Genomic DNA, 27384 nt, shown 5'->3' with positions numbered 1-27384 from the left:
TCTGTGTGGCACACAATCCATCCCCCTCACAAGCCATGTCATCACTCTCACCCACCCCCAACTCCAAATTACATGTCCCCATAATTTCCACAAGCAAGTCCTGACCTGGGACAGTAACCATCAAGGCCATACCCCTACCTTGATGTGCAGGTAATTTCTGGTTGGTCAGGTCCAAAGTGCAATCCACCCATACAATCCCAAAATTTCTCATTGGGCCTACCAAATTTCACCAAATTTCTCTTTTGTCCCCACTACACTGGCAGGTATGTGGATCCACATCCAACGGTGATCATCACTACACAACTACCAGTGGCCACGACAGCTCTGCACCTCTACCGTGCAAGGGTCATCGGGAGAAGGTGAGCAGTCAAAACGCCAACATGTCCCATGAATGTCTATAAGGGTGCGACCCACGATCAATCCTTTGGCCCCCCTGCGAGGAACACAGCTGCACCAGCCCCAGCTGGCCAATGTGGTGAGCACCTGCTGCCAAAAACACACTACCACACGCACAACCTTGGCCTTGGGGGGCACGGTCGCAGTGCGTGGCATCCCTACACCCACGTCCCCTGCACCTCCACATCATCCCCCAGTCCGACCACAGAACTGCAGCCCCCCCAGTGCTCACCCACACTTGACCACACCAAGGTCCAGTCGACAGCCATGCTCCACCAGGAGACCCACCCAGAAGACATGGTCCACACACCTCGGACACGCACAGCACCACGTTGACCCCCAGACTACACAACTACATCCACATGACTCCACGTCCCAAATATCAGCACAGTCGCCTCCGCAACCAGTTGAAGCTGTGTCCTGCTACCCTATCAAATTTTATCACAGCCTCCAACACTTTGGTCTAACACACCTGGCTCAATAATGGTGTCACTATACACATACAGTGTCCACCATTTCTCTTCACAAAATTCACCCTTAAATTTACATCTAACCCACAGATTACACATGCCAAACATTTTTCACATTTTGCAAAACTCACCAAAGAAAGATGCTTTGCCATACACATGCCAGCCGAGCATCGCCCATATGCTCGGCACGTTACACATTCCCGATTCATCAACCTCATGGCTCTCTTCACAAACCGAGAGTCCATAAATCATAACGGAACATCTGTGGAAGGTCACACTCACACCATCACGTTCCACAGATGCCCCAATGGTTGTCCGGCAGGCTGTCTCATTCCTGTCCATTCGGTTCGACCCGCGTCCATAGCCCAGTACAGCATGTCAGGTCACCACATGCTGGCTGTCCCAGAGTCTCAGGAGGAGGGTGTCAGGCCGCATGCCCGGGTGGTCACCACATCAGGCCCAAGTTGGCCGTCCGCAGTGCCACCACCAAAGCATGACCCACAACACCTCCCCCTAGTGGTCCTCAATATCTGCCATCCCAGGCTTGAGAAACCACCTCGGACCCCCCCCCCCCCCCCGGATGTCTTCACCCCCACCAGGGTCCGGTGACCCTGCCGGCCCGAGCCACATGCCCGGACGGCGCCCCGACGGACAAGGGACACCACACTCCACCAGACCCCCTGTGAGGCCCAGGTTGTACCATGCCACCCATGGCTGGACCCCACGTCCAATTCTCGCCAGCACAGCCCCCCAGCTGGCTGGCATCCCCAAATTTTTAAAGGGGCAACTTTTGCCCGAGGCCATCCCCAATGACCTCTCCTGGTCCAAATCCAGCAGCCCGCGGACCAACTCCCTCCATGGCTATGCCAAATCCATTTCCCATTTCCATTTAATTTGCAATTTCCTTTTAAAAATTTTCATCTCCTGTCCCAAACCGCAGCTGCAGTAACAACTCCCTTAGGTTGTTCTGCCCCTCCCTGCAGCTGGTCCACATTCCCTACGGGGACCAAATCATCTGAGGCTCGATCTCCCGACTCCCCAATGTTCGAATCCAGCCCGGAGCCAACACACTCCCCCAACTGGTTCTTCAATTTTGGAGCCTCCGTTGCCAAATCAGAGTGCACGGTGAGGGTCCCCTTGGTCACCTCAACCACCTCCTCGGACCAACTCACCTCCTCCCCCAAACTCCTTTGGGCCTGGTCAAACTCGTCCTCCATGGGACTGTCCCAGGTCCCCAGCCGCTGAATCACATCATACTCATCATCACCCCCCATCAATTCCGGCTCCGACAGGTCTTCCCCAATATCCCCAATAAATACCCGGTCCGGCTCCATTACATGGACCCCCCATAACTCTACCCCCTCTTGCTCTGCACCACCACCCTGGTGCTGCACCATTCCAAATTCATCCCCCCGGTTGAGGTGTTGTGGCATCCACCCGGTCCTGATACACAACCAGGCCAGTAGGTGGAAAACATTCCCTATTACAATTTGCACATTCCACGCTCACCTGTGCGCAATCCCCATCTATCTGTACATTTGCAGTCTCCCCATCTACCTGCAAGCATTCCCCATTCACCTCTTCACATGCCACAATCAAATTTTCCCCATTTACCTGTAAATTTCCTTCCCTACCTTCCTCATTTCCTTCAATTGCGATTCCCGGTGCAATTCCCTGCTCGTGAGCAACATGCACATCTGCATGGGCCGTACTCTCTCCCATTCCCAATTTAAATTCTCCCCGTTCCGATTCGCATTCTGCCACTCTTGGCTTCTCCTGTGCCCCGACGGCACCATTCGTTCGTCCTTCCCTCAATTTAGTCGTACATTCATCAATTTGTTCACTCAGTTATTCCTCTATTTCCTTCATACCTCCCCTACATTCATTCCCCTGGGACTCCATTTAGTTATTCAATCCCTCAATTTGATTTCCCAATCGCTCACCCTGAGCCTTCATATTATTTTTCATTTCTCCCATATCATTTTTCAATCCCCCAATTTTGTCATTCAATTCCCGACTGGCTCGCTCACTGCTCTCACTCTGAGCCCTCATGTCATTCTTTATGCTTTCATAAAAGGCCTGGAAATCCATCGGGGCCGTCTTGATAGCAGCGGAGGAAGTTCCAACACTACCCTCTACCCCCTCTACTTCCGACTCACCCCCAAGAATTCCCGCATCTTCCATCCCTTCTTCCATACCACTCAACTCCTCCTCTGTAAAGGAGGTCGCTTTCCCGCGTGGCTTTTCCAACCTGAATAAAATTAAATTTAATGACGCGCAGTCAGCGCCTCATAGCCCAATTGACTATACAAATTTTCGCCTCCGACTACAAAATTTTTTCGTTCAAATTCTCCACTCCTTGACACCAATTTGATTCGGGGTTCAATCTCACTACCTGACAAGAGTTGTCTGTTGTCAAAAAGTTCGTATCCCACTCCTGACTACCAGTTGTCGCGCAACTCCGGTTAACAGCAGAGTCGCGGATGGCCTAAACGGTCTTATTCGGAGGCAACAACCAAACACGGATTCGGCTATATGTTGTGCGGGAGGAAGAAGGAAAATGGAGGCTGCGGCAAAAGCTTACCTTCAGCGCACCGACGTCACTCCGGTCCTGTAAGGGGATTAACTCAAGCGGGCACAGGTTTAACAGGGGATGCAAAATAATACAAGGGTTTATTAAAGGAAAAAGGCAAGGACAGGAAAAAGCACGCGCCGGTAACAAATATCCTAATCGGGACGTCCCCACACGACAGATTTCAGAAACGAGACGAGGGAATATGAATTAATAAAAAGAACACGTTCGTCGTGTAATTGGGAAAGGTAATGTAGTGTGTAGTCCTATCTGTCTGTAATCTTGCGTGTAACACGGCCCCGCTCGCGCGCCACCAGGCCCTGCTCCACGCTCCGATCATTTGCACACGAGGTAGGACCCGTTCCAAGCTCCGATCCTCTCGCTGCCCACGAGGTCCGTGCACCAGGCACCATGCGTCCAACGCAGGCCAGCGAGCTCCACACAAGGTCGACCCTCAACTCGAGCACGAACACAGAACGACGAAGAACGGCAAAGGGGGAAAGAGAGCGCGAGTCCACTGCACGCCAAGTGCCGCTTCGAACCAAGTTCAAGCCAACGAAGCAACTCTCACAATTCTCTCCCTGTCCGAACTCCACTGCTGGCCAACTCCTCTGCTTGCCAACTCACTCACTTTACTGCGTCTCAAGACTTACTGCCAGAAGCAACTGCTCTGAACCAACTGCTGCGCAACTGCTCTGAACCAACTGCTGCGCAACTGCTCTGAACCAACTGCTGCGCAACTGCTCTGAACCAACTCACTCACTTTACCAAAGTCCTGCCGCCCCTCGTATCACTCCACGGCGGTGATGTCAGCCTTGGCGCGCCACCCAATCAGTGGCCTCCACCGAATCACAGGCCTGTGGTGTGATCATAGCACGTGGCACTCAATCTGGTTAGGCCCGTCGGAGGTACAAATGGCGGCGGCCATGCGGCGGTGTCCTGCGCTGGTTTCCTTCCTAAGTCATGTCAGGGGAGGGCGTTATTTCGTGTTGTAATAAAGATCCTAACTAAGTGTCTAAGTGGTTGCGGTGCCAAAAGGGACAAAGGTTTGGCTGACCAGGTGAGACATACCAGGGCACTACTCTTTAATCCCTAACTCCACTTAACACACTAACCTCCTGGTAGGTTCACAAGTATACTCCTTACCCGTCAAAACGCCGACACATGAAGAACTTATTACAGGTACTTTTCCTTACCGCGACACACGAAGCATGTTACCTACTCAGGTCTATCTGCTCTACATATCAATACCACATCGACATAACAATACTTTGCACTTTTTCAGCTTTTTCTGATCGATAAAAACAAAGTAGGGCCTTGCGGAGGAGCTAAAACATAGAATGGATCAGGAAGTAACATAACAAATGGAACAGTAGAAATAGAGGGGGGAACACACACAAACAGGAATGAGGGACAAAACAGAGGGAGACTTGGACAAGTAAGGGATATGGGGAGGAATGGGGGGTAGGTGAGGACAGAGAGGGTGGACAAGATGGATGCACAAGCAAACTCTCAGGAAGGAAAAAACTGGAAACGTGGAAAGAAGTGGTTTTGGGGGATGGTGATGGTGTAACGTGGTAGAAAACATCCTTGAACGCAGAATACTTATCATGCGGTCCGGGGACCTCAGCTTGTCCTGGATCACTTGTCAAGGGCTGGTTCGACAGTTACCTTGATGTGGATACCGGCCTATGTTGGATTACCTGTGTATGACATGGCTGATGTACTTGCCAAACGAGCTTTCTTCGGCCTAGTTATTGTCTTTCTCCATTGACTATATAGGCAGTAAAGTAGCGGACAGTATTATCATCAACATCATCATCATCACACTAAAATGTGCAATTTGGTGTCTGTCTGTCTGTTCACGGTACATTCAGTTGTTACTTATCCAATCTCAACAAAACTTGACGGAAGGACTTAGGGTCACATGATGGAGGTTGTATCGACTTCATTTTCCTCCACTCCACCACCCACCTTGCCAAGGGAGTAGTCCTCTTTGCACAAAATCTGTGTTAAGGTGTATATCTGTGTCAAGATAGCTTATCGTGGTGTTTTTTCCAAGGCCGCTTCTAATAACAAAAGTAATAACAACAATGATGATAATAGCATAATATTCATGTCATTAAAAAACAACACCAATCCCAATAATATCCCACCTCCCCAAGGATTTTTCCTCCTTGGATAAACGCCTTGTTAACATTTATAAATAGTTTATCATAGCGTTTACTTGGGCACAAGAAAAATATAATAAACCACAAGCACGCATCATTACCTTTTGAAACAGTCGCTGAGGGAGGAGGCCCAGGGTGTGTTCAGTTCCCAAGCAGCTAGCTAGCGCTTGCCAAGCCAGCCGTTCCTTACCGACAGTTTTGAATGCAGTGCTTGTTCGAATTCTTAAGGCACTTGGTGAGCGCTCTACAATAAACTTGGTAACTGAACACACCCCCGATGTTCTTGAGGCCCGAACTTAGATCTACTGTAATCTATATACCACAGAGATGATAATACCATGACCCTTCCTGCCGCTCCCGTAAGGAGTGGGTGTACCAGTAAAAGTAAATATGAGGAATTTGGGCTGCAGTGAGGTAGGAGACTTTCACTCTGAGTAGTTAATGCATGGAATAGTCTCCCTGGAAAGGTAGTGGCAACAGAAACATTTGGTATATTTCAACTGTAATTGGACAGATACATTGAAGGGGTAGAGAGGGTAAATTGGTCAGATACCTTGAAGGGGTACAACAACAACAACAACAACAGGCATTTTAAGGCCATTTTCCCTGCTAGAGCGGGGATAGCCTTGCGGTCCCCATGACAATCTTCTCCATTTTGCCCTATTTTCTGCATCTCTCCTTGTTAACCCCCTTGCCCACATTTCTTCTTCCACCATCTTTAGCCAAGTCTTTCTCGGTCTTCCGCGTCCTCTACTTCCTTCTACATTCATTTCCATCACTCTTCTCAACCAGTCACTTTCATCCTTCCTCAACACATGACCAAACCATCTCAACCTGTTCCTCTTCACAGCATCAATCACAGGCTCCATTCCCATCATCTTTCGCAATTCATCATTTGTCTTCCTCTCTCAACGATACTCCGCACATCCACCGAACCATTCGCATTTCCACCCTTTCCAACCTTCGTTGCTCCTCTACGTTCATTACCCATGTCTCGCTCCCATAAATCACAACACTTCTCACACATGCAGCATACACCTTTCCCTTCAGCTTCAACGACACTCCCCTCCTCATCAGCACGCCACTCAGTTCCCAAAACTTCTTCCATGCACATCTCACTCTAGCAACCGTTGCCGAGTCTGATCCACCTTCTCCATTCAGCATGTCTCTGAGGTAGCAAAATGTTTTCACACCTTCCAGCTTCACGCCGTCTCCAAGATCCAACTCAACATTTCCTCCGTCTGCAGCTCCCTCTGTGCACACCTTACATTTGAATGTAGCTGCCACACTGGTTAATGACCCTCTCAGACCACTACATTTTTGATGAACCCACTCAGCGCACATTGTACATTGAATGGAGTTCACTCCGACACCCTTCCTGCACACAGCACAGGGCCACTTCCCAGTTCTTTCCACCTCACCACATGCTTTACCACTTGCCATCACCTTCGTCTTTCCGATATTCACCTTCCGACCTTTTGTCTCCATACATTCCTTCCACTTGTTCATCTTCGCCTTCAGTCCATCCATACTTTCCACAATCAACACCAGATCACCTGCATACAACAGCTCCCACGGTAAACCCTCCTTTACGTTCTGAGCCAGCACCTCCATCACAGCTACAAATAGTAGTGAACTTAGTACCGACCCCTGATGCACTCCCATCTTCACCTCAAACTCACCACTGTTCCCGTCCTTCGTCCTTACAGCTGTGCATGCTCTTTTGTACATTGCCATCACTACTCTGATCAACCATTCCTCCACTCCTAACTTCCTCAATGCCCATGTCAATACTTCGCGTGGAACCCTATCGAATGCTTTCTCCAGATCAACAAACCCAAGAAACAACTTCTTCCTCTTCTCCATGTACTTCTCCTGCAACTGCTTACTGCAACTTCAACTGCAACTGAGGGAGTAAAGAGGGTTAAATTGGACAGATACCTTGAAGGGGTAAAGAAGGGTAAATTGGACAGATACCTTAACCTTGGACATTGACAGGACAGGTCGCTCGATTAGGTATGGATGAATAATAATAATGCATATACCTGTGTGGTAATTGTGGAGTCTGTAAGAGGTAAATCGCTTCATCCCTTTGTTTCATCCCCTCAAAAAGCAACACCACCATGACGTTATCGTGCCCACTCTTCACCTCCTCAAGACCCCACTCATTCTCAGTCAAATTACTGTAGATAACCTGATACATTGAATTGATGGTGTGCTGTGTGGACTGTGGATAGAGCGCAGGCATGATGGACCAAACGGCTTCCTCCCGTCCTTCTATATCGCTGACGTCATGGTTTTAACGGTTCTGGTAAGTGGGATGTTGACGCATGCGCACGGCGCAGGTTCCCCGGAGGCCTTCGCGGCCTGGTGATAGCTCTGGGGGCTTTGTCGTGCTGGGTTATGGACCGAGAGTTTGAGGAGATCGACCGTTGCGGCGGCTGGTTGTCCGCTTACCAGGCGAGTGTCTGACCGTCTGTCCCGTTGTCTGCGATTTTATTTTTCTTGCCGAGCCGCCATGTGGTTCTGTTCCAAACTGTCTTTATTTCACACTCTAGACTTGGTCGTCGCGCGTACATGATGAAAATATCCTCAAATTGCTTTAATCATTTATCAACTGACCGATTGACCCTGCGATCCCAGGTTCCCTCTGTCTCCAACGTGTTTGTATTGTTTGTGTATAAATAACATGGAGTACAGGAGCCCACAAACTGCTCCTCGAGCCTTGTTATTTATCCCTTGTAGAAACTTAATCCGTCTGTCTCGACTTCGGAACTGCTGTTCACAATTGGTAGTTGATGTAAGAACCTTTTCAAACTACTGTGACATCTCCACCCAGCAGTGCAGGACGTGTGGCCTTCATTCGGGGATGAGGATGAGGGCGGAGTCGAGACTGGGACTGGGGGCGGAGTCGAGACTGGGACTGGGGGCGGAGTCGAGACAGGGACTGGCGGCGGAGTCGGGACTGAGGCTGAGGGTGGAGTCGGGACTGAGGCCGAGGGTGGAGTCGGGACTGAGGCTGAGGGTGGAGTCGGGACTGAGGCTGAGGGTGGAGTCGAGGCTGAGGGTGGAGTCGGGACTGAGGCGGAGTCGGGACTGAGGCGGAGTCGGGACTGAGGCGGAGTCGGGACTGAGGCGGAGTCGGGACTGAGGCGGAGTCAGGCCTGAGGGTGAGGGCAGAGTCGGGCCTGAGGGTGAGGGCAGAGTCGGGCCTGAGGGTGAGGGCAGAGTCGGGCCTGAGGGTGAGGGCAGAGTCGGGCCTGAGGGTGAGGGCAGAGTCGGGCCTGAGGGTGAGGACGGAGGGTTTTTTTGTTTGTTTTTGTATACAGAATCGAGGCTCGTGTAAGAGCTAACACATTGAACATGAAATCTTGCATAGACACGTAAACATACAATGAAGGGAGCGGGAGACAAGAGGGGGAGAGAGAGGGAAGCACACAAGCACAACAACAGTAGAGAACAGGGATGTCGGTAGATATGTTGGATGGGGAGGGCTAGGGGAGGAGGGAGGGGTACATGGTATAAAGCAAATGAACACTTCTAGGAATTTCAGAAAATAAGTTGGGGATTGAAAGAGGCGGATTTTGGGTGTTTTAACAGGGGTAGAAAAGATCAAGGTTTTGGATGGGGGAAGATGAGAGATGGTGGTGAACAGCTGTTTTAAATACCTGGAGGGAGGAGTGGGATTGAAGAGAGTGAGGGAGTTTGTTCTCGAGGTGGGAGAAAAGAGGAATGAAAGAGTGAAGGTGAGCAGAGAGTCTTTATTTTGGCAGTTTCACCAGAAGAGGGAGTGGGACTGAGGCTGAGGATGGAGTCGGGACTGAGGATGGAGTCGGGACTGAGGATGGAGTCGGGACTGAGGATGGAGTCGGGACTGAGGATGGAGTCGGGACTGAGGATGGAGTCGGGACTGAGGATGGAGTCGGGACTGAGGATGGAGTCGGGACTGAGGATGGAGTCGGGACTGAGGATGGAGTCGGGACTGAGGATGGAGTCGGGACTGAGGATGGAGTCGGGACTGAGGATGGAGTCGGGACTGAGGATGGAGTCGGGACTGAGGATGGAGTCGGGACTGAGGATGGAGTCGGGACTGAGGATGGAGTCGGGACTGAGGATGGAGTCGGGACTGAGGATGGAGTCGGGACTGAGGATGGAGTCGGGACTGAGGATGGAGTCGGGACTGAGGATGGAGTCGGGACTGAGGATGGAGTCGGGACTGAGGATGGAGTCGGGACTGAGGATGGAGTCGGGACTGAGGATGGAGTCGGGACTGAGGATGGAGTCGGGACTGAGGATGGAGTCGGGACTGAGGATGGAGTCGGGACTGAGGATGGAGTCGGGACTGAGGATGGAGTCGGGACTGAGGATGGAGTCGGGACTGAGGATGGAGTCGGGACTGAGGATGGAGTCGGGACTGAGGATGGAGTCGGGACTGAGGATGGAGTCGGGACTGAGGATGGAGTCGGGACTGAGGATGGAGTCGGGACTGAGGATGGAGTCGGGACTGAGGATGGAGTCGGGACTGAGGATGGAGTCGGGACTGAGGATGGAGTCGGGACTGAGGATGGAGTCGGGACTGAGGATGGAGTCGGGACTGAGGATGGGCTTATGATTAAAGATGGAGTCAAGATTGAGGATGGGGTTGGAGTGGAAGTTCAAGTTGCTTGCATGAACAGAATATCCACTTTCCCAGGTCTCTTCCTTTACAAATCGCTCCGCTTCATTTAATCCACTATCTTTACTCCTCAACGCTGTCTGTCTCTTTCTCTCTTTCTCTTTCCCCTTCACTTAGGACATAAAGTTGCTGAGTAAAGAATTTCCATTTCGCACGGCGAAGAAACCAGAGAATGGCACGCGGAACCGTTACCGTGATGTCAGCCCCTGTAAGTACCGTAAAGTTTTTGACCCCCCATACAGAGACCCATAACACCCAAGCATGGCACTCCGGGACTCACTCACACCGGTGGCTATTAACCTTCCCATGAAAATGGCACGCGATCCAATTTAATTTCGCTTGGCAGAATAGTACTGGTGGTCTTTTCAGATCGTGCTCTGAACCTTTGGCTCAGTTGTGGTTGTGACCCGAAGGTGGTTGTTTTGTATGAGACTGTTGTCAGCGTGGTGTAAGACAAGTGGGTTTGTGTTTATTCTGGGGGCTTTTATTTTTAATTCCGCAGCTTCCGAAATACTCTTTTTCACATTCCGTGCGGAAGTTGGCATTGCCAGACGGTTTGTGTGCTATTCCAGCATCTCCAGTCTTTTTATTTCAAACTTCAAAGCTTGAAATAGAGTTCTACTCCTTCTCCAACACTAGCACGACTCCTACTAGTAATACTACTCCTGCTAGTAATACTACTCCTACTAGTACTCCTACTCCTACTAGTAATACTACTCATACTAGTACTCCTACTCTTACTAGTACTCCTACTCGTACTAGTAATACTACTCCTACTAGTACTCCTACTCCTACTAGTACTCCTACTCCTACTAGTAATACTACTCATACTAGTACTCCTACTCATACTAGTACTCCTACTCATACTAGTACTCCTACTCTTACTAGTACTCTTACTAGTACTCTTACTAGTACTCCTACTCCTACTAGTACTCCGACTCCTACTAGTACTCCTACTCCTACTAGTTATTCTACTCATACTAGTACTCCTACTCATACTAGTACTCCTACTCATACTAGTACTCCTACTCTTACTAGTACTCTTACTAGTACTCCTACTAGTAAGAGTACGAGTAGTATTTTTTTTTTTTTTTTTTTGAAATACCAACTTCTGTCCTGGAAGTTCTTGGTCTCCTTGTGTTTTATACCTCCCCCCCCCCCCCTTCCCACGCCTCCTCCCCCCAAGCCCTCTCCCTCCCACACATGTCCCTGCTCTTAAATGTTGTGTGCTCTCAAGTGTTTGTGTGCTTCCCCTTCTCTTGTCTTCCGCTCCCTCTTTTTATATATTTTGTTTGTCTGGTTGATTTGTTTGTGAAGTAAATGTCAGCTCTTTCACGAGCCTCGATTCAGTATACAAAAAAAATAATAATAATAATACTCGTACTAGTATGCCTAAGAGTAATACTCTTCCTACTAGTACTCTTACTAGTAATACTACTTCTAGTACTCCTACTCCTACTCATACTCCTACTAGTACTCCTCCACCTACTAGTAATACTACTCCTACTACTAGTCCTACTGGTAATAATACAAGTAACACTACTCCTACTGGTAAGACTACTCCTACTGGTACTTCTACTCCTACTCCTACTAGTAATACTACTACTACTCCTACTCTTATTAGTACTCCTACTACTATGCCTACTAGTAATACTACTCCTACTAGTAATACTACTCCTACTAGTAATACTACTCCTACTACTACTCCTACTAGTAATACGACTCCAACTACTACTCCTACTGGTACTTCTACTCCTACTCCTACTAGTAATACTACCACTACTCCTACTAGTACTCCTACTCTTATTAGTACTCCTACTACTATGCCTACTAGTAATACTACTCCTACTAGTAATACTACTCCTACTACTACTCCTACAAGTAATACGACTCCAACTACTACTCCTACTAGTAATACTACTCCTACTACTACTCCTACAAGTAATACGACTCCAACTACTACTCCTACGAGTAATACTACTACAACAGCAGCCCCAATTGTTCCCACCTTCTTGTGAGTCGGCCAGGGAAAGTTTTTGGTTCGTCTTTTATGAACCAGCTGGCCTGGCCTGACGCTTGGCTCGAGGTTACTTGGGGAGGAGTTTCTAATTTGTTCTAAGATGTAATAATTTCTAAGATGACTCGCTTACTCTTGATGAACTTAGACATTGTGGTATCTTCAATGTCCACCATCTTATGCAAGCAGACAGAACGACCAGATGAACGACCAGATGAGCGGTGGGGTACTCATTGACGCAATGTCTTACCTGTGAAGCACAAAAACCCAACGGTTTCTCGTTTCTCGTGGTGTCGCTCTCTACCGATTTATTTCTCCCCTACCGTTTTCAACAGAGGGGACTGTGGGTTTGCTCTCCGTCTGTCCATTTCACCTGAGATATTCCAGACTTTTTCCCCCATACCCTTCAACATATTGAACTGAAACCTGGTATATGGTTTTATTATGATAAATTACAGAACAAGTTTGAGTTTTGGGGCGTTTCACCAATTCTCCACATTGTTATGCCCTTTTTGGACTTGGGAAATATCGCAAATTATGCATGGGTCAGTTTTCCAGACTTTTTCCCTTACTTTTAACATATCCAACTGAAACTTGGAACATGTCTATATTATGATAAGGTACACAGAAACTGCAACTTATCCTGGAGCTTTACATACCTAAAACAATTTGTTATACTGTATGTAGCTCACAGTTGCCGAGTGCTTGGAACATTGGAACAAGGACATTCATTGGGACCAGTAGGGGACATGTATTGCAAAGCAATTCTCCCTCTTGTTGACATTACTGCCTTAAGTAAAATGGAATGGAAACTATTGTAAGTCAAGTAGGCAGGCGAGTGTCCTTCGATGTCGGCAGACAGGAAGAACAATGGATGGAATCTACCTAGCAGACTGCTCACCTTACGGAAGTATCAGTTGAATACACCTGCTGGCAGGTTAAAAACAGCTATGGCTAAAGGGAAGTGTGGATCTGGACTTGGCTATGAGGTCAAATCCATTGTGAAACTGGTGGAAGTGGCAAAAGGAATCGCAGATCATTTGACACACCGCCGACCGTTACCCGAAAACCATCGTCTCATCCTGTTTTGGGGATAAGTGAGACCCTGGTTTACCGTTGGGAAGAGTTCCTGAAAGATGAAACTAATGTCTAATCAAAGGAATTGTTCTCATAATAATTAATGGAATAAGCAGAGGATGCGTTCCTAACCACTTCACCTAAATTTAGCTTTTTACCTGTGATATTACCCTTTTTGTGGTTAATGACAATTACAGTGCATTCAGAAAGTATTCAACCCCCTTCACTTTTTTCACATTTTGTCATGTTGCAACCTTGTGCTGAAATCGTTTAAATTCATTTTTTCCCTCATCAATCTACACTCAATACCCCATAATGACAAAGAGAAAACAGGATTTTAGAAAGTTTTGCAAATTTATTAAAAAGAAAAAACTGAAATATCACATTTACATAAGTATTCATACCCTTTGCTATGACACTTGAAATTTAGCTCAGGTGCCTCCCATTTCTCTTGATCATTTTGGAGATGTTTCTACACCCTGATTGGACCAAAGCAGGTTCGTTGCTCTTCCATTGCAGACAGGTTACAGACTTTATTTATTTATTTATTGTTGCTTCCCCTCCCTCTGCATCCTGAGCCCTCCATCTCTTTTGTTCCTCTTTTCTTTCATTTGTTGAAACACCTTCCTTGGCATGTTCAATCCCGCTCTTCCCTCCAGGACGTTAAGCAGGTCGTACACCAACATCTCACGTCAACCCCAGTGGTGGCTCCAGGGTTTGCCCGACAGGTGGTACAAGTCTCCCCGACGGGTGGTACGCCGATTATGATTTAGTGGGCGTGGCATTATGACTGAAGTAAATAGCTTTCTTCAAATAAATTACGTCTCCATATTTTACTACAGTAATTCTGCTTGTAGGTTGCAGATATAACTTCAGTGGATAGTTAGGTCAATAAGTTACAGACAACTATGTGCATTGTAAACCAAATTCATTCACTTTTTTTTGGCTCCATCCAACACAAACGTCGCTTTGGCTGTTTTACCTTTTTCAAAAATCGTTTTGTGCTTAACTTTGGTGTGTTTTCTCACGTAATCGTTATCGAAAACCTCTTCACACCCCGGTTCGAAGCAACGAACTTTATGTCGTGATGATTTCGCCATGTTGCCCGACGAATAAGACAAGAAACGCACGCGCGGCGCATCCCATGTGCGTTTAATTAAATTGGGCGGATGTGACGTAATAACTGTCATCAAACTTGAAGATCGATCGATGTGACCCGAGTACATGTAACATGTTATGTCGGGGAATCCGAATTTATCCCGATCAGGTGTTTTTATCTTGGCGGGGAATACGATTTATGAGAAAAATTAACTATTTATTATGACTTCTTCCCCGACGAATTATTTGGCTTGTCCCCGACGGGTGGTCCATGGACCCCCTGCACCCCCCGCTGGCGCCATCCATGGTCACCCACATCCTTTCGACTCCCATTAACCTTACTTAACCCAACGCTCTTTCTTGAAGGGTACTGTGCTTCTTCTTCTTCTCTTTTCTTTTCCTTTTCATTTATTCCCTCACTTTTGTGTCTAAATGTTGTGCAATTCTCAGCTAATTTACCCTTTCTCACCTCGCTGTTCCATGAGCCTCAATTTTTGTACAAAAACAAACAAACAAAGTTTCCACATAACTGTCGGGAGAATATATGAAATATGAATGATCGTTTTAAGGCCATTTTCCCCGCTGGAGCGGGGGTTAGCCTTGCAGGCCCCATGACAATCATGGTTCCCTGTTTGAGGCAATGTTTTTACGGCCGGATGCCCTTCCTGACGCCAACCCTTGGTCACGCTCTTACAATGCACAGGGATACGGTGTACCTATTCTAAGCCGGGGTACACACCGGGATCATTCATCCCAGCAAGCTGGTACTCAATTTGCCGACCTCGGAAGGATGACAGGCTGAGTCAACCCCCCTGGTGTTAATTTAGCGATCGACCGGGATTCGAACCCAGAATCCTAGGATCCCAAGCCGGCACCCTAACCGCTAAGCCAACACCAGGCTTAGTTTGGGACTGGGAGAATGTCTGGGAGAATCTTCATCCAGTTGCTTTAGTCTTTTCTTTCCATTGGTCTACGTGGCACGATTAAAACCGCTATAATCGGGTTAGTCATTGTTAATGGCCTGGGTCGTGACTCGCTTCGCTCGGCGTGTCCATTACCATCGCGACTCGGGCGGGGCTGTCTCCTCGCTGGTTGGGAGGTCACGGTAAGCAGGTATTCGGGGGGCCTTTTTTTTTTTTATCTCTGGCCCGATTACCCTGGTCGTGGCTGACCACCAGTGACGTCACAGACCCCCAGGACCCACGTCGGCCAGTGCAAGACAAGGGGATTGACCCCCTCTTGGTAAGGGGAGAACCGACGTCGGGGTTGTCCCACCAAATTGCCCGAGATGGAAGAAAGCTGGAATGTCTCAAATAAGAGTTGGTAAATGTAATTAAGACACTTTATACGGTGCAGGTTGTATTGAGACTTGGACGGACAATGACAACGAATTTGTCTTTCGACTCATCATTCTCACACTTTGAACACCAAATTGATATTGTGTTTATTAAATTTAAAAAATCATATCTTAAGCAGCTGTTTTACAATTTATGAACTCTAGCATCTGCCCACCGATTTAAAATTGTAATATTTTCCGAAATACAATAATTTCTTATGGAACGCATTGTACACTTGAAATTTTTTTGGGATATACCGTAACCATATTTGGCCTTGCTGGACCATACTGTAATGTTTTTGTGATGTAAAATACCATGTGATCAATTTTTAAAGGTTTCATAATACAAATATAGAGCCCATTAGCTCCATTATATAAAGATACGTAAGGTTTTCCCCTTCACATGACCTGCCTGTTAGCTGGTAGTTGTAATGTCATAGCTGAAGTTCCCAGATATGTCGGCTGAACCACTACTCGAACTCCAAGCGGTGGTTTTCAATTTTTGAAGGAAGAATGGGGAAAGCTTGTTTATGTGCCTTTACATTAATTTTTTATCTTTTTTTTGCTCTGCATTGGGATCTTGTATCAAATTAGTCCCACGGTTTAGTGTCTATTGATGGGATGGAGTTGGACGAGTAGTTGAGGCTATTTTGAGCGTGTCACTCATGCGCCCCGTCCTATATCCCATGTCTTTGTGACAGACGACCACAGCCGTGTACGGCTGCAACGAGGTGACAATGATTATATCAACGGCAGCTTGGTGCCCGTGGTGGACGCCGGACGCAGATATATCCTCACGCAGGCAATGCCGCATTACCCACAGCCCTGGTCGCCCCCACGCCAAGACGCATCACCTGACAGATAAAACTACATTTCTCAGAATGATTTGCTGCTCGTGTCGGGCCATCCTCTCATGCGTGCGTGCCCCGTTTTACTTGCTGACTTGACAATGCATTCTTTCCTTCCTCCTCCTATCAGGGCCCACTCCCTGGTACTTGTGGCCACTTCTGGCAGATGGTATGGGAACAAGAGTCCCGAGCCATCATTATGCTGAACCGTATTGTTGAAAAAGGATCGGTACGTTGATAAGAGAGGGCTCTGCATGCTGAGCTCATCTGGTGGTTTACTTTTGGATTAACTTCTGCTTTTAGTTCCCAAATTGCAGGCTTTTTGTATCCTTCAATTAATTTTCTGCATGACGTAAATGGATCGGACTGTCATTTTGCGCTTAGGTACAATTGAATAGTAGCGTAACCCTGAAAGCCATTGTCGGTCTGCGGCAGCATGCAATGGATTTTCTCAACTAAAAGTTACCTTTTCATGACGGAGTTCGCGTTCAAAACATCAGCAACCACATCTCATTTCTCACGGCGGTAAATGTACTCTAATCGACTTTTGGTTGATATAGTCCATTGTGTGCGCGTGCCCACTTTTGTTCCCCCAGATTTCACTTGTGACCTTAGTTGGCAGGAGGTTTTGCCATTTGTACCCGAGTTGTTTTTCTGCCTCTACAGGTTGCTTGGCCAGTTTGGATGCATCATGGTAATGGGAAAACCTCTCCCATGTTCCCATCCATTTGGTGTGGCAGGTGAAGTGTGCGCAGTACTGGCCGGCAGGGCGTGATCGTGACATGTGCTTTATGGACACGGGGTTCCGCGTGACCTTGGCGTCCGAGGAGCAAACTGCATCTTACACCTTGCGCAAACTGGATCTTGAGAATACAACGGTTTGCTTTTTTTGATTGATGATTGCGTTACGTTTTTGGTGCCACGAGTTTCACAGTGTGTTGCATTCCGCTTTTTGGTCGTACCCCCGAATGATATGTTTTGATTTTTTTGTGCACATGTGCACGACCCGATCCTTTATGCGACAGTTGAATGAAAAGAAGGAAATCTTGCATTTTCACTACACTGCATGGCCAGACTTTGGCGTTCCAGAGTCTCCTGCCGCGTTCCTGTGTTTTCTCTTCCGGGTGTGCGAGTCTGGTTCGCTGAGAGCTCGGCACGGCCCAGCTGTTGTGCACTGCAGTGCTGGCATAGGTCGCTCCGGCACTTTCGCCCTCGTCGACTCTTGCCTTGTGTTGGTGGGTTTTATGGCCTCTCATTGAGCAACGTTGTCAGCTGGCAGCGCCTTCGCCCGAGCAATGTGGTAAATCTACATGGTCTGCAATTGGCAGATGGAGCGTGGTTTGGAGGGAGAGGACCTGGATGTGCGGCAGATGCTGTTGGCTATGCGAAAACATCGTATGGGCCTCATCCAAACGGCTGACCAGCTCCGCTTCTCATTCTTGGCCATCCGAGAGGGCCGCAAGCTCATCTTGGGCCTGAGACCCAAAGAGGTTGGCAATTAGGAAATCTGCTATTGTATTTGAGTTTTGAGTCATTGGCATCGAGGCCTTGTTCAAGGAATGTGACCTCATTAGCTTTAGTGATGTATTAACTAGGGTTACGGTAAGTGATTACCAATGGCGATGGATGGTGGGTGATGATTGTTTGACATTTGTCAAAGTGAAAGGTGGATTGTAAATTTGGGTTGTGATATGACAAATTTTGGATTCAATGTTTTTGTTTTTAATTTGGGATTTTTTGATTATTTTAAGATCCTAATCTGGCACTTTTATTTATTGTACATGCACCGACACGATAGCCTCAAGGTATGTGCACTTGCCTATCAGAAGTATAGCCTGGGAATCTCTGCCCAGCTATAAACTGCCATCATGGCGATTCTTCATCAATGTGTGTGCCGTCCCTCGGATGGACGTAAAACTGGGCATCACTGTCTGCCAGCATTAGTCGGTGGACGTTAAAGATCCCACTGTGTCCTTCGTGAAGGGTAGTCAAGTTCTTGCCGGCACCATGAACAGAGTAAAACTTCCTGCACTCTCAATCGACATCCTGCATCGGAGTGGTGCCCCATCCAGGATTGTAACCCTTAGCCAATTAAACTTCCTCAGCAGCCTCTTGTACCTAATGGTGTGAGGAGAGGAGGAGAAAAAAAACAAAAAACAACACAAACATCCTAATACTTCAGTGTGGATCATATGCTATTGATTAACGCTCCTTGCTCTTTTCTCCGACGCCCATTCGGTGGTGAAACAGAACGAATCTATTCGAGGAGCAGACGTTGGGACCAAGGTGCAGGCGGACGATGTCATCGAGCCATCTGAGCCTCCGCCTTGTCCTGCCAAGCGCTCGCCAGACTACCCCGTATGTCGAACGAAGGAGCAAGAATGCCACTCTGTGAAGTCCAACGGAGGCGAAGAGCAGTTTGAGAGCAAAACCGTAACCACAGAGGGCTTGGTGAATGTTGATGGACATGAATGTCGGTAAGAAATGGTAGGGAGCATGAAATATGGGGAACAAGATGGATGTGGTGGTAGTGGGTGTGGGCACAAGCGGTTTCAGCTGATTTCCTGTCTTGATTTATTTAATTTGTACACCCTTCTCCTTGTGAATACGTGTTCGTGTAATTGTAATCTTTTTCGAAGTTGTGTACTCTAACAACAACTTTCTCTTGCATGTTGTTTTCATTCATTGCTCCCTGATATCTCCTTGACTTGTTCTATATTTCTGCCAGCTTGCATAAACTCAGATCTAGGCACTTGCATATGTGCAGCATTTTCCGTTGTGAAATGCAAGATGCCATTGATTGGTCTTGCATATGACTCAGTCGTGCGTTTATGCACAAAGCTAGGTAAGATAGGTAATACAATGACATTTGTAACTAGGTCGAAGTGATAGGTTCAATGTGCTTGTGTAATGCACCGTCGCCATGATCATGCATCATCCTGATATTTCTCTTTCCACTGATTCTCTCCCGCAGTGGGACACCTCTTCGGCCTAGCCTGTCTGAGGCCGCTGCTCTGCGTCGCCGTGCCCGCCAACAACGCGTGGCGGCCACGGCAGAGCGCGTCGCTGCCATGAAGCGCCGACAGGTGGAGGCCGAGCGGGCCGCAGAGGCCGGGTGGCGCGGGCGTTGGGGTCCGCCTTTGACCAGGGTGTCCCTCGTAATGGCGATAGCTGCTGGCCTGTTTATCGGATACCGCATGTTTGCCTCCAGCGCTTAACTGAAGAATTTCCAGTGACGTGTGAGCCATGACTTTTGGAGATGTGCACGTGGAGATGGCAGTACCAGTATGGAGGTTGTCTCCCTCCCCCCCCCCCCCCCCCATCCCTTGTTTGTTTGTGATTTTTATTTTTAAGACCCATGGGTCTCAACCCAGGTTGTATTGTTACATTGGAGAACTTTCAGCACTTTGAGCGCAAGAAAATTGAACCCTGCACCAGCCTCTTCAAGATGTCACCATCGCAAGGGGTGTGACATGTGCCACGTGTTACGATCGTGACGATCAAAGCTGAAAAAGATGACTTTGTGCTTGTAAATTATAGAGGAAAGTGGGTGGGAGGTGGGGAAGAGGGCTGCTACGATTGGTCAAATTGCACCGTCGTTCCATCACCAGCGCCAGCTTGGGGTGTCATGGCGATGCTGCCGTTCCCCACCTCACTCGCCCATCCATCTTGACAACGTAATTATTTGTTATTCTTTATATCTCTGTCATTGGATACTACGCTCATAGTGCTCGTAGCTGATGAGTAATTTATACATTGCGATGTCAAGTCTTTCATTGTTGGGCAGCAGCACGAAAAAACAATGGACTGTTTGCTGGAAAGACCGTTTCACTAACGGAAGCATGAGGAACCAATGAAATGGCTTTATTTGGGTCATTACAAGAACCGTTCAAAAGACTCGATGAACGAGATGCCCACAATAGTCCCAAGACACCGAGCGTTCATTTTATTAGTCCCCTACCGGTGTACACCATAGGGGACTATAGGTTTGCACTCCGTCCCTCCGTCTGTCGGTCCGTCAGTCCGTCATGCAAAGAACAGCTTTCCGGACTTTTTTCCTAAACTCTTAATGCAAATGATTTCAAACTTGGCGCATGGTTTCGTCATGATAAGTTACAGATCAAGTTCGAACTTCACGACGTTTCGATCATTTTTGACAAAGTTATGGCACTTTGAACTTTGGGAATTTCCCCAACAGTTTTCCGGACTATAATTTGGAGTGCGGCAAGTCATAATACTGTCTTCTATGACACTGCTACCCAATGCCGGTAGGGGACATGTATTGCAGCGCAATACTCAGAATGCTTGTTTTAATTATTATGGACATACAAGTGGGTACTCCTGCCCACTGGGTGGGAGTGCCCTTCTCGGCCAATGGTTCACCACAATGGAGAAAAATTTCAAAAAATATGACTTCGGAAATCCCCCCCCCCCCCCCCAAAAAAAAAAATTGGATATCTTTTATTTATTTATTTTTGAAAATTATTTGGCAAAAACCGAAGTATGGACCCCCTCTGTATACCCGGAAAATGTTGTGTTGATCAGCCCAATGGTCTCGGAGTAGTTAACAGACAAACGTACAGACACCGCTCTGTTTTATATGCTAGCGAGCACCCCAGCCCAACCTACGGGAGTAATCTTCCTTCGGTGGGAAATGTGCTGCGGCACAGTCTTGGGGAAATGCACTTTATAGTTTTTGTCATTTTTGAAAGATTTTATTGATGTTGTTTCGTATGCAGGCTGTGGCTGCTGGTTGCATCATTTTATGGAAGCACGCTGTGCCGCTGATGCAGTGCTCCTGTACCAATTAGCTGGTGCTCATGTTGCCGACCTCGGAAGGATGACAGGCTCAGTCAACCACCTGGTGTTGAATTCAACGGCACGACAGAGGCTTGAACTCAAGACCGTAAGATCTTGTGCCGGCCACCTTAACCGTTACGCCAACACCAGGCTTCTCTAAATCGTACGATAAAGGTAGATGATTATAAGAATCTTGGGAAGTAACACCGGCTACCACCAAAGATGCCACTATTTGCACCACATGTCAATTTTGGAGTTTTTGTGACAACCACATTTGCTCCATTATTGTATGATGAAAGTGCAACTCATTCTTTCAATATAATTTGTTTATTTCTTTCAATGAGTTTCTGATCAAATGTTTTTTTGTTTTTTTTATTTTATTTATTTGGCATCTTGAACTATCGTCAAATATCTCGTTCATAGAAAGAAAGGCAAAGTATTGGAGCAGGTTTGGAGAATGTTAGTTGGAATATGGACACCTTTGATGTCCGTCGGATACCTTTTGACGATCTTCATCCGCACAGTTGAGTTGTGATCATGTCGTAGTTGTAATAACAATTAATATATTATTTTCGTTATTATTTGGGCCAAACCTCGTGATGATAGTAAATCACAGCGGAAAAATACTCCACACTCAGCTCCCAAATCCACAAATTGTCAAACTTATGAAAAGTCTTCTTCTTCTTGTTCCTGAGGACTTTGCTTTTGTGCACCATTTCAATACGTTGTTGTCGTTGTTGTTGGTAGAGTATACAGTCACTGTGGTTAATTAACCGTGGTCACAGTGCTACTTTCAAAGCGGTTTAGTCTTATAGGTTGGAAATGTGTGCACCGCTTCTGGAATTCTCATTATGCCAACACCCACCCAGTAGACCCCGTCTCCCTTCCACTCGCTCGGGATGATCTTCAATGCACCGGCGTTGACCCCCCCCCCCTCCCCCCTCGAGCCCTCGTCCCCCAATGCACGTCTCAGAAATCCCCGAGTACGAGTACAAATGGCTGTGCAAGTCTCTTTCTACATGTTGTCGGAATTACCGCTTTCCCTTTGATTTCATCTCTGTCTTTGTAGAGTCACGTGTTCTCTTCGCTTTTATGAAGATGAGACATTTTCCCTGTTTTGTATTCAATGTAAATATTGGCTTTTGAATTTCAATATTTCAAGAACCTCACATTGCATTTGCAATGATTCTCAAAAATGCTGACTCGCTGGTTATTTATTTGGTTTGACTTTGGAATAACTTTGACGTCTTCGTTCCTGCAGACTGCATGCCGATGATCGCATTTCACAACTTCCTTGTCGAAAATCTTGGTTCTGCTGACGAAACCATTTCGAGGCAAAACTTTGTGCCGACCTAGACCGGTGTTGGTGACCGTTGCAAATTGGCCCTTTGTGTGGGGGCCTGCGGCGATGTCCTGTGTCGTCCCCAACACACACGGCGGCAGCTCCGGTCAGCAAGTCTCACTCATTGATCGCAGGCACCAGGAAATAAAGGTAGGTTTACCTGATGGTGGTGATGATGGTGAGATGGTGAGATAATGGATGATGATGGTGAGCCTGATGGCTAACATGAGCTTTTCAAACTGGTCATGAAACTTTGTAATGGCTTCCTTCACCTCGAGGGCCCCATACAGGTGGAGGGCCCAAAAAAACGGACCTGGATTGGCTGAATTCAGAGCCGCCCTCAGTAATGTAACACTTTTGCAATGTAATGAGGTTATTCAGGCCATGCGAAGCGAGGTCGATGCCGTTTATTCCTGATACGTGAACTGCCCTGCAACCCACGCCTACAGAAAACTGACTTTTTGGAACGTCGGCCACGTTTTCCAATCAAATAATCATGTAACATTATTAAAAACATTCCCCCTGGGTAGGCAGGTGCTCCTAAGTTGAGCGTTTTGTGTCAATTGCTCAAGAAGTTGCAAAGAAAATTAATTAAAAAGCTAATATAGGTCAAAGAGTGAGGGCCTCGGCTGAAGTTCCGCAACATGGTTGTGGACCCCTACTACTAGTCCTACTAAGCAACACATCAAAATATGACTTGGCAATAATAAATAAACAAGAAGATGTCATGTGGAGCACGATACTTGCAAAATCCACCCCCCACCCCCAAGAAAAAAAATTCCATTGATACAGCAAATTGTCCATTTCATCAAGATTAAAATTGACAATCTTGATCAAAGCTCAGGTCAACAGGAAGAAAAGTGACGATTTTTCAGATGAAAAATGATGATTTTGTATGGTTGACCTTTGACCTTTTGACCTCAAAAATAGTTTCCCTATTTAGTGACTCGATGTGCAAATACTGTTCAATTTTCAAGTCAATCGTATGAAAATTGAGGATTTTAAAAACTTGGCCTATGTTGACCTCAAAAATAGTTGGTGGTTGAATTCAGTGACCATATATGTAAATCCTCCTGGAATTTCAAGTCAATCAAATGAAAATTGGTGATTTTAGAAATTCGGCCTATGTTGACCTTTTGGCCTATGTTCACCTAAAATATAATTGGTGGTTGAATTCAGTGACCAGATATGCAAGTCATCTTCAAATTCCAAGTCAATTAGATGAAATTTGAGGATTTTAGAAATTTGGCCTATGTTGACCTTTTGGCCTATGTTGACCTCAAAAATACTTGGTGGTTGAATTCAGTGATCAGATATGCAAGTCCTCTTCAAATTTCAAGTCAATGGGATGAAAATTGAGGATTTTAAAAATTTGGCCTATGTTGACCTTTTGGCCTATGTTGACCTCAAAAATACTTGGTGGTTGAATTAAGTGACCAGATATGCAAGTCCTCTTCAAATTTCAAGTCAATCGGATGAAAATTGAGGATTTTAGAAATTTGGCAAAGTCGGAATGCCTATGTTGACCTTTTGACTTTTTGACCCCAAAAACAATAGGCTTCTCAATTGGGACGACCTATACAACTTTGAAGTTTCGTGACGATCGGTTTAGAATTGTGACCTGTAGGCCGATGACAGACAGACAGAACCACAAACGCAACCGACTCAATATACTTGAAAAATCATCGATTTTGCAAGTAGTAATACACAAATCGTTACATTTCAGGAGGGCGCAAATCCCCACAGAGCCCGGATGAGAAAAAGGGGAACACTTGACCCCTTATTGCCGCAGGTCCCCATAAGGACAGAGGAGTAGGGATGGTGGTAATCGGATTCACAAATTTTTAAATAACCTCAAGCAGCTGCAGGTAAGAACTAGAACAGCATTTCATACAGAGCATACCTCCACCTGGCTGAACAGTTTACGTTTTGTATCCCACTGACAGGTCATATCTGTATCTGGACCTGAACTAAAATCTTATTGTCTTGTTCTCGTCACCTACCCAACTCATCCACCAAGTTTTGTCATAATCCGTACATAACCTTTTTGAACTATCGTGCTATATGTCGTGTTTGGCCCATCGCCATCACTCAATGGTGAAGAATCACTGGGAAAAATATAAATTGTCGGATCTGGATTTTCACCAAAATCTAATCAATTTCGTCCTTGGCACACACCAAACCTGTCCACCAAGTTTCATCCGAATCCGTCTTTTCGAGATATCATGTTCACAGACACCGATGAAAACGTAACCGGCCCCATTCGAGGTAATTACAGAGGGAATGGCGTTTATGGCTTCTCAGGTGTTAACAAAAAAAGCTGTTTGACCCCAGGAACAAAAAACTAGTAATAGGGGTCCACAGCCATCCTTCACTTTTTCACTTCACTCCCCTCACCTCTTCACCCTTCCCCTCCCCACACCTCTCTCACTTTTTCACCTTTATTCGTTTCTTCTGCAACCACTTGATCGATGAACACAACTTTCAACATAGGAGCCAATTTTGGACGAGCTTCTTCTTCTTACGTATTGTCGTGTTCCTCGCCATTTAAAAACCGACCAAGGAAACAGGTCAACCGAGCAAGCTTTAATTCCGAAGGCATTCAGTTCAAATATGGCAGAGTTCATACACGTGGGGAGGGGGGAGGGTGAGGGGGATGCTGACGTTCCTTACCTCACGGTTCCGACGGCAGCCCTCAAACCTGTGAAGATTAAATCAAGCAAACGAAAATGGAATTATGTACAAGAATAAACAATTTATTATATGGAACCCGAGAACAATGGACGCGCCGGTAAATAACTATGGTTCCTAAATTGGGATCCCACGCACCTGACTTCAACAACACAGACGAAAGGATGAAAGAAACTCTAAAGTAAAATGCGTATCTTATTGTACTTATCGCAACCAGCTCGTGTGTCAGGGATCGTCTGGGATGGTTAAAGGTCTGAATACTTTCTGGTGGTTCTGAGATGGATGGATAGCCCCGGTCGGCGGGAAGAAAGGCCTTGATGCACACCCGTTCACCAGGCCTCGATAAAACCTCTCGCACCAAGCGAGCGAGCAAGCGGGCGTGCAACCCGCCTCACCAGCCGTGGAATGTCCTCCCGAATTCGGCACGAAGCTGCGATGCACCCAACGTTCGGGTCGCAAAGGAGAGTCGAGGTGAAGGAAGGCGTGAGGGCAAGAACGAGCGATGTCCAGACACCAACATCTACCTCAACGAGCAGGGATGAGAGAGAGAAAATGTCGGTCTCTTCTTCTTTTTGTCAATCCCTCGTTACGTCACCTCCCTCTCTCTGCCAATCCCTGCCGGCCAACATCGCAGGCTCAATTCTCCACCAATGGCCACGTCACCTCTCTCTCATTCCATTCGCCGGTGGCCAATCAGTATGCCGATTTCTTTGCTCTTGCTTCACCAATCCCAGCGAGCTGCTTCTTGCTTTTGCCCTGACCAATCACCAGTCCTCTCCCACTCCACCAATCGGCGACCCTCGTCCTGTGGTGTCTTCTACCAATCTTTCGCAAGGTGGGCGTGGCCTCAGCCTGCCTGAGCAATGTTTTTTTTTATTTTTTTGTTTTTTTGTTTGTATACTGAATCGAGGCTCGTGAAAGAGCTGACATTTACTTCACAAACAAATCAACCAGAACTAGTGTTACTAGAAATCAAGTGTTACTATGCAAGCTGGTGGTGTGGCTGACTGCAGCCGCATCGGCGGTGCCCCAAACTGGCTTCCTGTGGATTTTATGGTTATTGTGGCGGAGGGGGGATTAATGAATGTGTGTGCTAATGGGAATGGATTCCTATTCTAAGTGTCTATGTGTGTTGCCATAAGAGACACAGGGATGACCACAGAGGGAACAACACACAGGGGAATTAACATATTCCCTGCAACTATTTAACATGCCCCGCCCCCTCGTGGTGGGACGAAGATCCACTTAATCCGACATCCGGTCTGCAGAACTTATTACATTGAGATTCGCTATCCCGACAGACGAAGCACCAACCTATGCAGATCTACCTAGATCTATATATGCCTACCCAACCGACATAACAGTATGTAACATAAGGTTGCGGGGTAGCATCATTGGCCGAGGGCGCGGCTGTGCTACTGATGCCCTGTGCTGGTTAGGGTGGAAATTTGTAATCTGTCCATGCTGCCGGTGATAGCTCGCCCACCCTTCGCAAAGGTCACGGTTGGTTCTTTTTAACGTCTGTCCAACAAATGCTGGCAGACTGGACGGCCGTTTAACGTCCGAGGGATGGCACACATGTTGATTGATCACCCAGTTTATAGCTGGGTCGGGATTCAAACACATGTTTCTCAAACAGTGGGTCTTGGCTTCCAAGGGGGTCACGAGTGGGCGTCCGGAGGTGTCTGTGCTCACTAGTTACACAAGTCCTGGTGATATTCTCAAACTTAGCAGTGATCAAAACTAAAGCCAGAAACAGGTTGATCGATGTCGAGAGCGAGCTACGATGTTCGCCGAGTAAGACTAGGCCCGGATTAGACACGTGTGCAAAAAAAGAACTCAAAATGGCCCAGGTTCCAGACATTTTGGTACTCCTGTGGTCAGGGTTGGT

At 47.1% G+C, this 27384-nt stretch overlaps 2 protein-coding genes across 4 annotated transcripts in view; both read left to right on the top strand.

Annotated features, from left to right (window-relative positions):
• The first annotated feature begins 7923 nt into the window (after positions 1-7923).
• Positions 7924-22656, top strand: LOC137427096 (tyrosine-protein phosphatase non-receptor type 2). 3 transcript variants are annotated; one of them, XM_078778677.1, is made up of 10 exons: positions 7941-8069; positions 10402-10492; positions 16514-16614; positions 16791-16889; positions 17401-17538; positions 17686-17895; positions 17989-18150; positions 18911-19137; positions 19635-19892; positions 21400-22656. In XM_078778677.1, exons 1-9 carry the CDS (start codon positions 8013-8015, stop codon positions 19876-19878), a joined length of 1329 nt encoding a protein of 442 aa, XP_078634803.1. In that variant the 5' UTR covers positions 7941-8012; the 3' UTR covers positions 19879-19892; positions 21400-22656. The 3 variants fall into 3 exon arrangements, with proteins under 3 accessions (XP_067972366.1, XP_078634803.1, XP_067972367.1); XM_068116266.2 differs by having other exon boundaries at positions 7943-8069; positions 19635-19899; positions 21400-21538; XM_068116265.2 differs by lacking the exon at positions 21400-22656 and having other exon boundaries at positions 7924-8069; positions 19635-21094.
• The window catches only part of LOC137427095 (phosphoenolpyruvate carboxykinase, cytosolic [GTP]), a 29455-nt gene continuing 23468 nt past the window's right edge, over positions 21398-27384 (top strand). The window contains exons 1-2 of the mRNA XM_068116263.2: positions 21398-21566; positions 22722-22952. The gene's annotated coding sequence lies outside the window, so the exon portion shown is untranslated. The remainder of the gene's footprint in view (positions 21567-22721; positions 22953-27384) is intronic.

The sequence above is a fragment of the Myxine glutinosa genome, chromosome 5 (assembly GCF_964187855.1).
Source record: "Myxine glutinosa chromosome 5, kmMyxGlut1.1, whole genome shotgun sequence".
NCBI lineage: Eukaryota > Metazoa > Chordata > Myxini > Myxiniformes > Myxinidae > Myxine > Myxine glutinosa.
The sequence above is the reverse complement of the archived record's forward strand: the minus strand, read 5'-3'. Positions and strand labels throughout refer to the sequence as shown.